Below are 16,550 nucleotides of genomic sequence, written 5' to 3'. Positions count from 1 at the left end.
CTTACCTCCAAGTCAACTGAGTTTTGGGCATGGAGTAGAAACTGCACTAGTTGTGTTAACTTCTAGCAATGGATAAAGACAATATGTTTGTACTGATTATTATTGTTAGCAGCTTTTCAGACCACTGCTTTTCTTAAATTGTTTGCACATGATAGCACAAGTGGATGAAGAGTCACTTGAGTTGTTCCGTTCTTATCTTAACAAAGGTTAATTTTAATTGTTCTTTTGCCCAGAATATCTTCTCCCAAACAGTGCCACAGGGTCTATATTGTCATAGCTCTCGTTTAATGTGTACATGAGTTTGCTGGGAGGCTTAATAAGGATGCATGTGCTGTAAAGGCATTCAGCATGTCAATGGTAATCAGCTCTAAGTCTCCAAAACTGACCCAACTGGAGATATGGAATTAATTACCGAGTGTCAAAATGAAATCAAAGCTTGGATTGAGGCTTCTTGATTTATGTTTGGACTAAGTCTCCATTTACTGTCTGAAACTTAATCCAGACAAGATAAGAGATATTGGTGGTGGGCTGGGAAAAGCTGCTGAAAGACTGAGGAATTTATTATGGCATCTCTTACAAATAAAGGGCACACTGCCTCAATAACATAGCTGCATAAATTTGGGTGTGTTATTAGATTCTACTTTGCTCCTTGACGTGGCCAAGAGAGCTTTTTTCCATCTGTGCCTCAAGAGAAGAGGTCCTTGTCATAATTATCCATGTTTTGTCACCTCAATATTAGACTTCAACTATCATGCACTGTACATTAGGCTGTCCCTTAGAACTATAAGAAGTGTAAGCTGAGGAAGAATGCCATGATTAATTTATTCAGCAGTTACATGTTGGAAACACATTAAACAGGCATTCTAAGATCTGGGATCTACAATGGCTTCTAATAAGCTTTTGGGTGGAATTCAAGGAATCAGTTTTGATCAATCAAGCCCTAAATAGTTTTGGATTTAGTCACCTGAGAGATCACCTCTTCCCCCATGTCATACTGTCACAACTGAGATCAGCACAGGCACTTCAACAGGAGCCCACTTGATTAAATGACAGAAAGCCTGCTGGCAGGGTGTCCTCCATGAAGTTTCCTTAACTTTGGAATGCACTCCTGATCTTCATCTGGCATTGTCTAATTTGCTAGCTCATAAGTATGTTGCAAAGCTCACTCTTTTTCTTGTGCTTCATAAGATGGGATGGGCTGACGGCTGAATGAGTCAAGCGCAGGGGTTCCCAAACTTCTTACTAAGGTGACCTTCCAACCGCATTTTGTCTTTTTTGGGGATCCATTATTACCCATCCCTGCCTCCTGCTCCACCCTTCCCAGCCCAAGCCCCCTGCTCGGCTATCCCAGCCCTCTTGCTATTGCTGTCCTATCCCTGCCCCTTCCCTATTGCAGTCCCAGCTGGCCCTTCTCTTTCCCCATGGCTGGGCTGCGATCAATCCCAGGTGGTTGATTAGAGTTACCAACCCTCCCAGCATGACCGGGAGTCTCCCAGAATCAGGCTTTATCTCCTGGAGACTACTGAAGCCCATCTGGGAGATTTTAAGCTGCGAAAAGTCCAGTGGCACAGTGGGCCTAAGGCAGGCTCCCTGTCTGCCCTGGCTCTGCACACTCCCAGAAGCAGCGACATGTCCAGCAGAGGCTTCTAGGAGGAGGCATGGCCACGGGGTCTCTGTGCACTGCTCCCACCCCAAGAGCAGACTCCGCAGCTCCCATTGGCCAGGAATGGGGAACCGCAGCCAATGGGAGCTGTGAAGGCAGTGTCTGCAGGCAGAGGCAGTACACAGAGCCACATGGCTGCCCCTGAACCTATGAGACACTACCAGACATGCCACTACTTCCAGGAATCACCCAAGGTAAGCACCTCCTGACCGGAGCCTGCACCCCAAATATCTTCCCACACCACAACCCCCTGCCCCAGCCCTGAACCCCTTCCCACACCCAAACTCCTCCAAGATCCCACACCCTGAACCTCCTCCTACACCCCTACCCCTTGCCCCAGCCTGGTGAAAGTGAGTGAGGGTGTGGGGAGTGAGCAATGGAAGGATGGGGGCTGGAGTGAGCAGGGGTGGGGCCTCGGAGATGGGGTGGGCAGGTATGGGGCCTTGGGAAAGGGTGGGGTAAGGGTGTTTGGGTTTGTGTGATTAGATAGTTGGGAACCCTGTGGCTGACAGTCCACTTGCTGGTTCTGGCTACTTTCTCCACACTGCTCTTGCTGCCCAGGAGAAGTGAGAGTGCGATCTGGTTAGCAGAACTTGTGTGGGAGAAGGGGCTGGAGCCAGTAATTGGACATTCAGCAGCCTATCCTGCCCCACCCGTGCCCCAGAAGTGCTTCCTGTGTGCTGCTGCCTGTAGGAAGTGAGAGCATGGGCTTAGACCTTCATGGCACACAAAACCCATCTAGACCTTCCCACAACGCACCATTTGTACAATAATGGTCTAGTGAATATTTATTTGTATGTGTATTAGTTGTCCTTTACATTCCATCCTGTTGTGTATTTTAATTTATGGGATAGGTACTCAGAGCACAGGACAGATGCCTACAGAGAATACTTTTGTAAGTTTAACAAATACCGAGAATATTTTAGGAATGCAAGTTGAGCAAGTCTTCCCTAAAATTGTTATTTTTATATCTGGCTTCAAATTCCGCCAGGTTATGACAAAGCAATGGCTTTTTAAAAGAAAACTTTGAGCTGTTTTATTGTAAGTAAATAATCAGACCAATGCTATGTGCTATGCCATACTTAAAGCTTCTGTTTTTCTGGGTTTATTCGTCCTGTTTTGGGGAGGGTTATTTTTAGCAATTTTTGAATTTTATATAGATGTCAAAAATTGGGGGTTTAGGGCTATCTCTTTGTATATATTGTAATGAATAATGTATATTATACACAGTATAATATTACAGTATACAGTATCTATTAATGTAATTAATAATCTCTTTGTAATATTCCCTTCTGTGCAAAAGCACAGTCTACACAGACGAATTAATGCCAATACATTAATGTACTTTAATAATCACACTCCTGTATACTACTGCTCTGTAGACAAGCTGTACATCCATAGATATAATTAACCATTTCTGGACTTTTTTCAGTGTTTATTGGACATGTACAGATTTCATATTTTATCTATCTATATCAGGGGTATTTTATCAGTATTTATTGGTTACAATAAAAAAATCAGAAGAAATATCAATACTTAATTTTTGTACAATTCTAGTAGTTTAATATTATCACATTTTGGAAAATGACCAGGGTAGTGTTCCTCTCTTCTACCCTGTGCTCTTTACAGAGGTGCTAACCTACCAGGTTGAGAAACACTGTTCTGGATCATATTTTCTTTTAAAGATAAAAAAAATAAAATGCATTACATTGAAACAATTCACTAAAACTACAGTCTTCATATTGATAAATCAATTCAGTTTCATATAGCTCTTATTAAGATATTTTAAAAGAAATTCATCTGTTTTTCTGGGTGGAAGCCTTCATTTAATAAGATTTATGAACCCCTAGAGTTTCTGAAATATGGCAGTAAGCTCAGTAACTGAATTTATTTTTGAATGACATTATTCCATTGTCATTCTATTACAGACCCCCAAGTAATCTCAGTTAAAAAAAAATCCAAAAAATCTTAACCAGCACCTTGTTACAATTAATTTTGAAGATAAGCTCTTTGTACTTCTTCCATGAAAATTCAGGTTCAGCTACCAAATCACAAAACAAAATTATAAAATTAGATTAAGAAAAAATGAGAGGGGACAAAGAATAATGAAACCCGTAAGCCTACACAAAGAGAAATCCAATTACTGAGATAATTATCACCTCCTTTATCTGAAAATTAGATTTACTCCTTATTACTGAGACACAAATTAATCAGGACAGTTCACCTAAAAGTGAATAGAAGGAAGTACCTGTATTTAGCTGAAGAATGTGCCAATACCTATTTGAATCTATAAATAGAATATGTTTTATAAATATTCAGACTGTCATGCTCATTCAAAATAAATTGCTAAGGCTATGTCTACACTACAGATCTGACAGGCAGCTGTGCCTCTGTAAGGTCTCCTGTGTAGCTGCCCTATCCCAGCGAGAGAGCTCTCCTGCCAGCATAATCAAATCACACCCAAGAAGCAGCATTAGCTATGTCAGTGCAAGATGCTGTCCACACTGGCGTTTTTGTCAGTTAAACTTATGTTGATCAGGGAGGTGGTTTTTTCACACCCCTGACTGACAAAAGTTTTGCCAAAAAAAGTGCTAGTGTGGCAAAAGCTAAGTTAACAATTGGTTGCAGCTTCAAAGAACTTCCAGTGTTGGGGAGCTTTCAGCTGGCAAGTAAACATTATTGGCTTCTACAGGACCAGCCCCAGCATACTGGGCATGCCTGCGATGAAAAGGAGTATGGCCAGAGCACTTCTGAGTCCCATCTAATCTCAATTGACAGTTGGTCCCTTCAGCCTTTTACTTTGATTTTTATTCAGAGGGAAAAAGTTAAAAGAGGAATCACACTGAAGGAGGTATATTGTCTTTGATACCATTTGCCATTAATTATTATTGCCCTGGAACCATGGAAGGGGTAGACAGAATTGCTTCAGTGGCTTTGTTTCTGTTTCCACCAGATAAAGCAGTATTGAACAATTGCTCATCTGCTCCAACAACTCCCCCATGCACTGTTCCACGGTGTTTTTTTTATTCTGTCATCTCTCTTGTTCAATATGTACATGAGGCCCTTATGTGTGAATTGTGATACCTCTAGGACAGGGCGGGCAAACTTTTTGGCCCAAGAACCACATCGGGGACTAGAAATTGTACGGCGGACTATGAATGCTCACAAAATTGGGTTTGGGGTGTGGGAAGGGGTGCAGGCTCTGGGGTGCGGCTGGGGATGAGGAGTTTGGGGTGCAGGAGGGTGCTCTGGGCTGGGATCAAGGGGGTTGGAGAGTGGGAGGGGGCCCAGGGCTGGGGCAGGGGGTTGAGGTGTGGGAAAAGGCTTAGCAGGTGCAGGCTTCAAGTGGTGCTTACCTCAAGTGGCTCCCGGAAACAGTGGCATGTCCCTTCTCCGGCTCCTATGCATAGGCATGGCCAGGCAGCTCTGCATGCTGCCCCATCCACAGGCACCGCTCCTCCAGCTCCTACTGGAGTGTGTAGGAGCCAGAGTGGGCCCCTGCCGCAGCTTCCAGGAGCAGTGCGGTGCAGCCCTGCCCCACTGCTCCAGCTGGAGCGCCGGATCAGGACCATACCTCATGGTGCGACCCCAACCCAGTGCCCCCGCTGGAGCACCAGAGTAGGACCGAACTGTGTGGTGTGACTTGTGGGCCAGCTTAAAACAGCTCGCGGGCCAGATCCAGCTCGCAGGGCATAGTTTGCTCATCCCTGCTCTAGGATGTAAATCACACTCACAGCTCTATGCCTCAAATTCATTGGACCCAGCCATTGAAGTTGAATAATTTAATAATAATTCTAGCCAAAACTGAGACCAGGATGAGAATTAGCTAACAAACTCAACTTGGATAAAATTGAAATACAGTAGAACCTTAGTTACTACCTGACCAGTCAATCAAACACTATTTGGAGCCGGAAGTATGCAATCAGGCAGCAGCAGAAACAAAAAGTAAATAAATACACCTCTACCCCAATACAACGTGACCCAATATAACACAAATTCGGATATAACATGGTAAAGCGGCACTCCAGGGGGTATGGTGGCCAGGGCTGCATGCTCCAGTGGATCAAAACAAGTTCGATATAATGCATTTTCACCTATAACACGGTAAGAATTTTTGGCTCTCGAGGACAGCGTTATAGCGAGGTAGAGGTGTAAACTGAATACAGTACAGTACAGTGTTAAATGTAAACTGCTAAAACTAAAGGGAAAGTGTTAAAAAAAGATTTGACAAGGTAAGGAAACTGTTTCTGTACTTGTTTCATTTGAATTAAGATGGCTAAAAGCAGCATTTTTCTTCTGCTTCAAAGCTGTATTAACTCAATGTTCAGTTGTAAACTTTTGAAAGAACAACCACAACATTTTGTTCAGAGTTAGGAAGATTTCAGAGTTATGAACAACCTGTATTCCCAAGGTGTTCATAACGCTAACATTCCCAACTGGAAGAACTGGTAGAGATCAATTACAGTATATCAGTTAAAGGACAGAGTACCTGCTGTTTATTCAATTTTATAATCAGGGAATCACATAAAATCCTTGGTTGCTCATGGAAGTCCAGCTGGCATCCACTACCAAGAGTGCTTTTTCTGCTTGTACCTGGCAAGAAGGCTGCAACCTTTTCTTTCATATGGTGACCTCATGGCAATTATTCATGCTTTCATTATTCAATTAAATTACTAATGTGTTAAAATGGACCTACAAATAGGACTCTACATGAAGCTACAAATGAAAATCATAAGGAAACTTCAACCAAGTAAGCAGAAGGATCTCACACACAAGGAAGAATTGGTAGGGGAAGTAGAAGTGAGTTGCAACCTGGGCAGCAGTGACCCAGAGATGGTCAAGTTCAGGATCCTGACAAAAGGAAGAAAGGAGAGCAGCAGAATACGGACTCTGGACTTCAGAAAAGCAGACTTTGACTCCCTCAGGGAACTGATGGGCAGGATCCCCTGGGAGGCTAATATGAGGGAGAAAGGAGTCCAGGCGATCTGACTGTATTTTGAAGAAGTCTTATTGAGGGAACAGGAACAAACCATCCCAAAGTGCAGAATGAATAGCAAATGTGGCAGGCAACCAGCTTGGGTAAACAGATAAATCTTTGGTGAGCTTAAACACAAAAAATAAGCTTAAAAGAAGTGGAAACTTTTACAGATGACTAGGGAGGAGTATAAAAATATTGCTTGAGCATGCAGAAGTGTAATCAGGAAGGCCAAAGCATAACTGGAGTTGCAGCTAGCAAGGGATGTGAAGGATAACAAGAAGGGTTTCTACAGGTATGTTAGAAACAAGAAGAAGGGGGAAAGTGTCGGACCCTTACTGAATGGCAGAGGCAACCTAGTGACAGATGATGTGGAAAAAGCTAAAACACTCAATGCTTTTTTTTGCCTTGGTCTTCACAGACAAGGAGCTCCCAGATTGCTGCACTGGACAGCAAAGTGTCGGGTGAGCAGCCCTCAGTGGTGAAAGAACAGGTTAAGGACTATTTAGGAAAGCTGGACACACACAAGTCCATGGGGCCAGATGCAATGCATCTAAGGTTGCTGAGGGAGTTGGCTGATGTGATTGCAGAAAATTCATGGCAATCGGGGGAGGTCCTGGACAACAGAAAAAGGCAAATATAGTGCTCATCTTTAAAAAGGTAAGAAGGAAAATCCAGGGAACTACAGACCAGTCAACCTCACCTCAATCCCCAGAAAAATCACTGAGCAAGTCCTCAAGGAATCCATTTTGAAGCACTTGGGGGAGAGGAAGGTGATCAGGAACAGTTAACATGGATTCATTGAGGGCAAGTCATGGCTAACCAACCTGATTGCCTTCTATGATGAGATAACTGGCCCTGTGGATATGGGGAATGTGGTGGATATGATATACCTTGACTTTTGATACGGTCTCCCACAGTGTTCTTGCCAGCAAGTTAAAGAAGCATGAATTGGATGAATGAACTATAAGGTGGATAGAAAGCTGGCTATATTGAAGGGCTCAGTGGGTAGTGATCAATGGTTTTATGTCTAGTTGGCAGCTGGTATCAAGAGAAGTACCCCAGGGGTCGGTCCTGGGGCTGGTTTTGTTTAACATCTTCATGAATGATCTGGATGTGGGATGGATTGCACCCTCAGCAAGTTCGCAGATGACACTAAGTTGGGGGGAGAAGTAGATATGGTGGAGGGTAGGGATAGGGTCCAGAGTGACCTAGAGAAATTGGAGGATTGGGCCAAAAGAACCTGATGAGGTTCGACAACAACAAGTGCAGAGACCTGCATTTAGGACGGAAGAATCCCATGCACTGCTACAGGCTGGGGACCGACTGGCTAAGCAGCAATTCTTCAGAAAAGGACCTGGGGATTACAGTGGATGAGAAGCTGGATATGAGTCAGAAGTGTGCCCTTGTTGCCAAGAAAGCCAACCGCATATTGGGCGGTCTTGGTAGGAGCATTGCCAGCAGATCAAGGGAAGTGATTATTCCCCTCGAATCGGCACTGGTAAGGCCACATCCGGAGTATTGCATCCAGTTTTGGGCCCCCCACTACAGAAAGGATGTGAACAAATTGGAGAAAGTCCAGCCAAGGGCAACAAAAATTATCAGGGGGCTGAGGCACATGACTTATGAAGAGTGGCTGAGGGAACTGGGCTTATTTAGTCTGCAGAAGAGAGGAGTGAGGGGGGATTTGATACTTGAAGGGGTTCCAAAGAGGATGGAGCTAAGTTGTTCTCAATGGTGGCAGATGACAGAACAAGGAGCAATGGTCTCAAGATGTAGTGGGGGAGGTCTAGTTTGGATATTAGGAAAAACTATTTCACTAGGAGGGTGGTAAAGCACTGGAATGGGTTACCTAGGGAGGTGATGGAATCTCCATCCTTGAAAACCTCTAAGGCCCAGCTTGACAAAGCCCTGGCTGGGATGATTCAGTTGGGGTTGGTCCTGCTTTGAGAAGGGGACTGGACTAGATGGCCTCATGAGGTCTCTTCCAGCCCTAATCTTCTATGATTCTATGATCTGTAAAAACGTTCTTTTTAGAACACTTCATATCAAACCTTCTTCACAGTGGAATTTTCCCTGTCTCTATAACAACTGGAGGCAGCACAGATCTTTGCTGTGAGTCTGGATTTAGGACCACCTCTCAGCAAGAAAAATCCAAAAAGATAATTTCCCAAGCTATAAACTACATAAAAGTGAAAAAGTTCTATTCAGTTCAAACCATTTGCAGCTGAGCTCTGATATGACATTTTATTTATAATGTTACTGTAGTCATGTTGGTCTGAGGACAACAGTAAGGCAAGGCGGGTGAATTAATATCTTTTATTGGACCAAATTCTCTTTGTGAAAGAGACAAGCTTTTGAGCTTACACAGAGCTCTCTGACATTCTGTTCTACCTTGTATTTAGCGGTGATACTCAGTACTTTTTCCAGACCTGAAAAACAGCTCTATGTAAGCTTGAAAGCTTGTCTCTTTCACACAGAAGTTGGCCCAATAAAATATAGTACCACACCCACTTTGTCTCTCTAATGAAATAGTATGACACTTTGGATAAATAATTTGAAATGGAAGAATGTGTTAACAAGCTAATAATTAGAAAAACTCTGGAAATAATGCGGTCCTCCAAGGAAGGGGTAGATGGACATGGAATTTTCTGGAAAATTTGCAGGTTAGACAGAATTTTCCTTTCTCCATCCCCTTCATGATAGGTGATCTTCATAGTGTAGAAAATTGTAAATCATTTTAAAGGAGGGAAGGGGGTTCAATTTAATGACTTAAAAGTGAACAAGGACCTCATGGTTACTGGAACACTATGTTGAATGATACCCATCTACCAAAAACTCCATCTGCATAGGAGAGGATGTTGATTCTATACTGTTTTAAGAATATGTGGATGGAAAACCATGCAGTGATTCTAAGAAATGTATATAATAACAACAACATGCTTACACAGTGGACATCTGTAGTGCCAAACGTCCATAACCACACTGTACAGCTTTATTCCAGGTATCTAAGAGCACCACTAGATTATTACTGATCTGGTGCTGCCAGGTTAATTGTGGAGATGGCATGACCACCACCAGTCTGTTGACCAGGCAGTAACCCCTTCTGACTTCAAGTCTGATTTCAGTGCTCAGTGTATGTGGACTCTGCAGCTGATGCAGGCAATATGACCAAAAAGGGCCATCTAGCAGTGACCAGTGATTACTTCAATCCTCTCGAGGTGAGTTCTCAACAATCCATCTCTGTTACTAATAAAGTCAATCCCTCTTTACCAGTAGTCACTGTTGATAATGTATATGAAATGACTCCAGCCTCCTGATGTCTTGTTTAAGCAATGTCCACATTTCAGATCCCGTATACAAGGATCAGAAGTATGCAGATTTGAAAAATCCATACTTTTGTACATAGTTTCACCTCCTATAAGTTCCAGACCATAATCAGGTCTTTCATAACTGAGGCTGCTAAACCAATTCTCCTTAGGATGTCTGGCTGGCTGCACCTGTTTGATGACAGTTTACTGCCTAGAGAGATAAAGTCATCCATTACTTTTATGGTTTGTCTGGAAGTACAGATGTCTTGTATCGCAACTTTTGAGCCAACATTCTGGATTTTTTGTTTCTATCCAAGAAACCATTAGCTCAACGGCAGCTGCCTCATTTTGGAAGCTCTCTAGTGCATCTTTGAGATCATTTGTTTCCTTACCGAATAGGACTACATGAGCCACATAATCCAGGTCAGTAAAAGAAGTTTAACCAACAGTTACGCTGATATTTTTCTGAAATATATACAAGGAGACAATCTCCTGTGTGACAAAACAGAACTGGATTGATCAGGACACATACCTGCTTCACCTTGGATCTGGTGTGAAACATTTCAAACCTATGGGTCCTACTCTGCAACTACGCCTGAGACATTATGTATATCTTGAAATAGTCTCAGGAGAATGCTGATGTCTTGTAGGGCCTTCTATAAGGAACCTTTATTGCCAGAACTGAAGGCTACTTTTAGGTCTATGTATGCTGCTGTGAAAGGCCAGTTAAATTCAAGATGGATCTCAGATAAAAGGAGAGCAACTATATCCATTGTACATCACCCAGCAGTGAAACACAATTTTTCTGGGAAATGAAGTTTCACAAGGAGAGTCTGGAGCCGGGTGAATAGGACATGTGTGAAGACTCATTCAGGAACAGAGAGCAAAGTTATTGGGCTATAACTACTACACTCCATGTGTAGGCCGTTCCCTTTATAGAGCGGGATAATGATCCCTATCTTCCATCTGCTGGTACCTTTCCCAGTAGCCCTAGGCCTAAAAAAGTTGGTGTAACGCTACAATTATGGGCTCTACAACGTGCCTGAGAAAATCAGGTGTTATAGGTCTGGCAGCATGCCCACTTCACAGTTTCTTTATGACAGAGAGAACCTCTTCCAATGTAGGTGCATCTATACAGTTTTTGGGGGTTAGGGCTTATATCTACTGCTAAACCATCCAGACCTGGACATGAAGTCTCTTTGGGATGGTAAAGTGCAGACTCAGAATATTCTTTCTGTCCTTGCAGTCCTTCTTGAGTTAAGAATGTTATACCACAGAATCATAGGGTTAGAAAGGACTTCAAGGGTCATCTAGTCTAGCCCTCTGCCAACAAGGATTTGTTACGTCTAAACCATCCACCTTGTTTACCAGCACAGACCTGCACGAAGCCCAGTTTTGGATCAAAATGGCTGAATAGCTCTGAACGCAGATTGTAATTTATTAGCTCTTATTCCCTCTTCTGCCAAGTTCTCAAAATAAGCTTCACAATCCACTTTTGCTTTCACTTGTAAATTATCTTGCAAACGTTTACATTCAGTGTCATCATGCCTATGTCTGGCCTCAGATTTCTTTTGCAAAATTTGAAATGTCTCATCGGACAGCTGAGTATTGCTTGTAGCATTTTGATTGTGGGATGGCAATTACAGCTTCTTGGATGACTGTGCTTATGGCCTGTGTCATCCAGGAGAGTGCCAAGTGCATAGAATTTATTTTTCACTGTGACAGAGTACTTGTTAGCAAGCGCTGAGTTTTCACAGATGCATTGTGCCTTATGTATCATAACAGGCATGCTCTTATGTTGAAATCAGGGAGTAATTGCCATTTTAGCAACAAGGAGATGATGGTCAGTATTTACCAGGGCTTCTGCACCTCTGTATGCCCTTATTATACTATGATTCCAGACCAAGATATGGTCCAGCTTCTTCCTCATCCAGCCATTGTTAGACAGCCACAATCCCAAAGTGCCTGAACCAACTGCTGGTGATGATAATATTGTGAGAAGAGCAAAAGGAGAGTAATATTCTAGAGTTATCGTTTATAGTTCCAGAGCAAAATGGCCAAGAATAATTTTGAAGACATTTCTGCGGCAATTTGGTGAGACGTTCATATCTCTGAGTATAATAAGTTTGTCATGTGACAGAATGGATTGTGTCACTGCTGCTAGTTACTGATAGAACTCATCTTTATTAACATCTGTAGTTTCCTCAGTGGGAGTGTAAGCTACAGTGATGGACAGCAGCCCATGGTGGTGCCTCAACCTGGCATATAGCAGTCAATCAGAAACGGGGTGCTACCTGTATAATATCTCTCCCTGAAAAATCACTGCTTCTTTCAGAATCAATGGTAATGGGAGAAGTTGTACCTCAGGGTTTGAATATCCCTGCTGTATTGTGCTTTAATTCCCTTGATGGCAGAGGTGGCAGAGCCTTCCCAAAAGTGGCAAGGCCAGGGTCTCCTGCCCCTCCGAGGCTTGCTCCTGCTCTTTCCCTGAGGCCCTGCCCCTTCCCCAATGCCCCTCTTCTTCCCCAGGAGGCCCCACCCCTGGCCAAGCCAGAAGCCAAAGCGGGGCCAGGGAGTCTTGTCCCGCCCCTCTTGGGGTTGGGGTCATTCGAAAGCAGCCCCCTGTCCATGTCCCTGCCCCCTGGACCTCTTGCCCAGGGCAGGTAGAGGGACCCAGGCTCCCCTCAGCTGCCTGTGCAGCTCTTACTCTAGCCTGGCTCCGGCCAAGGGGTGGGGTCTGGAGCTGCAGCCCAGCGATAGTAAGAGCCACACAGCCAGCTGTGGGGAGCCAGTGCGGGTACTCCACCTGCTTTGGGTGGAGGCTGCTCTCGGCCCCCTTGCACTGCTGGCAGACGGATGGTTCACTCTAGCTCCCCACAACTGCCTGTGTGCTTCTTACTATGGCCAGGCTGCAGCTCCAAGGCCTCACGCCTCGGCTGGAGCTGGGTTAGGGTAAGAGCCATGCGGTTAGCTGTGGAGAGCTAATGCAGACCACAACTGCCCAGGCTCCCCAGCTTGGCTCCACCACCTACTGGTCTGGCAGGGGGCAGGAGCTTGGGGGAGAAGAAGACGGGAAAGGGGTGGGATCTCGTGGTGAAAAGTGGCAGGGCCGTGGCCCCCGGACCTCCCTGTTCTGGTGCCCCTGCTTGATGAATCTGTTCACAGCCAACTTATATTCTTCTATTTCCTTAGGTTTCACAACCAGAATGACAATATCACTTCCTATTACATGAGGAAGATTATAATAAGCTAAGGAATGAAGACCCAGTCACTTCAAAGATCTACCAGATTTGTCAGATTTCTTCATTTTGTAAAACAGCATTTTAAAAACTGTTATATAAAGAGTTTGATATCCACTGTATGTTTTACCCAAGTAAAATATTAGGCTTGTTCCATGGCCAAATACAATGCATACATATTTTTCCTAGAGCAATATTTGAATGTTATAGTAAAAGGTAATCTGACTTACAACTCTCCTACAGTGCTTGATGCTAAACAGTGTGATAGCAGCTCACCACAATACTTCATGCAGGAATAGGAAAGTAGTTATTGTGATAAGGTTAGTATCACACTAAGATACAGGGGCTTGTCTGCAGAGTAAGTTAGTGTTCACCAGCTAGGGTGTACAGTCTAGCATGCACCAGCATGTCTCTCGCTAATGGCTGCATAGACCTGCAGGTGCATACTAGAAGTTCCCTTCTGTGCACTCATGTAGAACTGTATAAAACAGGACGACATCAGTGTGCAATAGGCAACTTTTGGTGTGCACCAGTAGTGTCGTCACAGCCAGTTAGTGAGACACTTCTTGATGCGCACTACAATTTACATCCTACCTGGTGCACACCTGTGGTCTGACAAGCTCATGAAACCATCTTCAAAATCTTTTAAATTGCTTTTTTAATTAAACATTAGCATGGAATTCTCTAGGCATTCCCTATGCTAAAGCAGAGGCACTACTGCAATAACATTATCCAGTTTTCAAAGGTGACCACTGTAAATATATACACTTTTTAGGGTCAACCACTATATATGAACCACTATGTGAATGTGTTTTACTACTCCATATGGGACAACGCTGAGCCCTCCTGATCCTACTTTGGATTTATCCTAAGAAAACTAGCAGAATAATATCTAGATATAACAATATCCTTCAAATTTTATAAATCATTTTCATAACTTGATGCCAATCACTAAGCTCATTTTAGTATATAAAAGTACTAAATATTTTGAGTCAAAACTTAACTTTGCTTAAATGCTTTACAGTAGCCCATATTGATGCAAAATGTTAATTCTTCAGAAAATCCTGGCACCACTTCATTGAAACTTGAATCGAAACAGAACCTGTAAGTATTTGCAAGTTGTTTTTTGCATACCTCTTCAGCTTTTTGAGCTTCTATGTATTTGTCCAAGTAGATTCCCTGTAGTACAGAGCCCACAATAGTCAATCCTTTACCAGCCTTCAACTGAGAGGTGAAAGAAAGCAATCTAGGGTGTTTAACCATCTGTTCTGAGTCCAAATTCAACAAAACCAAGACTTGAGGTCTGCAGTATTTTAAAAAAGAGTGTCAGAAAGACAACTGGAAAATTAAAATTATAACAGATTCATTAATAACCAAATGATCTAGTGTTCAACTGCAAACAAGATAAGGTATCAAGCAAAGAAGCCCAGACAAATTTTGGTCATCATACTTTGTCAGAGAACTGATAATGTAGAATATCTACAGAGATATATAACACTCTCTGCTGACCTTCTGTTGTAGCTTTATTCTGAAAAATGGCAGATTGTTAATTATTCAGCAATCTTCTTGTTTCAGAGTGAAATCTGCTTACTTAATTGACAAAATTATTTTTCTGATGTTTGTCAGTGCTACAAATCCAAAATAGCTATGAGAGATATAGAGTTCTACTTCCTTCTTCAATATCAGCATAATTGTTAATTAAATTCTAATGGCAAGATCAAATTCTACCTTCAATTACACCAGAACAACATCAGATCATGAAGTTCCCAGGAATATTGCACTCAGAAGGTTAATATTCTAACATTAAAAACTGTCCAATTAATGTGAAATAATCAGGGCTTTTATCCCACTTGTCATTTCCAAAGTCTAATTATCAAGAAGTGCCATATAATAAAAATAATAAAACATGGATTTTAGAAATGGCCATTAACATTAAGAAAAATAAAACCTGATGTTAAATAAGTGTAGAGGAGCCACTTATAATCAACTTGGATTTAGTTGAAACTTTATTAAGTAAAATAAACTAATAAATTACTATAAATAACTGTGTGACAGAGTACAGGAGGCTAACAAGTACACAGCCATGTCATCACTTAAACACCAATTAGTTCCCCTGGAGAAGACTGATTGGGGAATCTGCAGCTAATAGGCTGACCAGTCAAGGTGGGTGGGGAGGCTGATGAACCACTTAGCTGTCAGATGAGGCTATAAAAGAAGATACAGGAAGGAAGTGAGAGAGAAAGAATTTGGTTAGTTGAGCACAGTATGCTCTGAGATCCCAAGGGAGAGAGATTTCTGTTCCTCTCTGGCTCTGAGGGAAAGGCAAGAAACTACTCTACGGATTTGGCTGCACAAGATTGTATTGGGATTGGTGGCAGGAATATAAATAAAATAATGTGAAGGTGCCACTCACTGGAGTCATACATTTCTAGGCATAAGAGGGCGGGAACAGAGCATGGCCTGTTACACACTACAACTTTGGCTATTAGTTTAGTTGTTTTAAAAACATAATATCTCTCTATGAATCCTACTCTAGTTTTCAGATTACTGAAATCTATAGTGTTTCATTATCAGCAATATTCCTACTTCTAAAAGTATTTATATTTAAAGTAGGGGGACTTCATGGATTCTTACCTCCAGTTTTTCGTGTGAGGAGGACCATGTTCAACCCGAAGTAAAGCATAGCGAGCTGCATTCAAAGATAACCCCCTGATTCCATCACCCCACTCTTTTTCGGCTCTTCGAGGTTTGGGAAAAGGGATTGCATTAACAGAGTACATTTTTTAATGCAATATAAAACAGTATCTTTATAATGAAATGACTTGTTTAGCTGACAGAACGCATCCTAAAAAGACATCCTACAGTGTAACACACCTCAGTAAATCACAATTCACCTCATAACATTGGTCCTGTTACTCCCATAACCTAAGGATTTAACAAACTAAATCCAATAATATTTTAGACAGGATAATTAAATCAAAATGTTAGCTGTTTGAGCACTGGCAAAAGACTTTAAAAAATCATTCCTCTCAAAGAATTGGAAATGGAGCCTTTGCTCCCCCATATAAATAATGAAGAGGATAGGTCACTGATAATACATCTACACAGCACTTGGCAGCAAGCTTCCCACTCTGGATTGACAGAGTCGTGCTTGCATATCACACTAAAAATAGTTGTGTAAATGCTGCAGCTTGGGCTAGAGCTCAGGATGTAAAACATAGAGAAGGGGGAGGGGCTTCAGATCCCAAGCTCCAGCCCAAGATGCAATTTCAAAACACTGCCTGCAGAGATATTTTTAGTGTCGTAGTGTGAGCCCCATGAGCCTGAGTCTGTTGACCCAAGCTGGGAGGCTCAGTTCCATG

The 16,550-nt window shown here is 42.6% G+C and overlaps 1 protein-coding gene across 3 annotated transcripts in view; it reads right to left on the bottom strand.

Moving 5' to 3' along the window:
• The window catches only part of SLC12A7 (solute carrier family 12 member 7), a 283,899-nt gene that overhangs the window by 44,322 nt on the left and 223,027 nt on the right, over positions 1–16,550 (bottom strand). For all 3 annotated transcript variants that reach the window (XM_050938142.1, XM_050938143.1, XM_050938144.1), the window contains 2 exons: positions 15,823–15,927; positions 14,323–14,491 (listed from right to left, as the gene is read on the bottom strand). In XM_050938142.1, coding sequence (XP_050794099.1) covers positions 14,323–14,491; positions 15,823–15,927 — 274 coding nt within the window. The remainder of the gene's footprint in view (positions 1–14,322; positions 14,492–15,822; positions 15,928–16,550) is intronic.

This window comes from Gopherus flavomarginatus, chromosome 2 (genome assembly GCF_025201925.1).
Source record: "Gopherus flavomarginatus isolate rGopFla2 chromosome 2, rGopFla2.mat.asm, whole genome shotgun sequence".
NCBI lineage: Eukaryota > Metazoa > Chordata > Testudines > Testudinidae > Gopherus > Gopherus flavomarginatus.
This window is presented reverse-complemented; position numbering and strand designations above follow the sequence as displayed.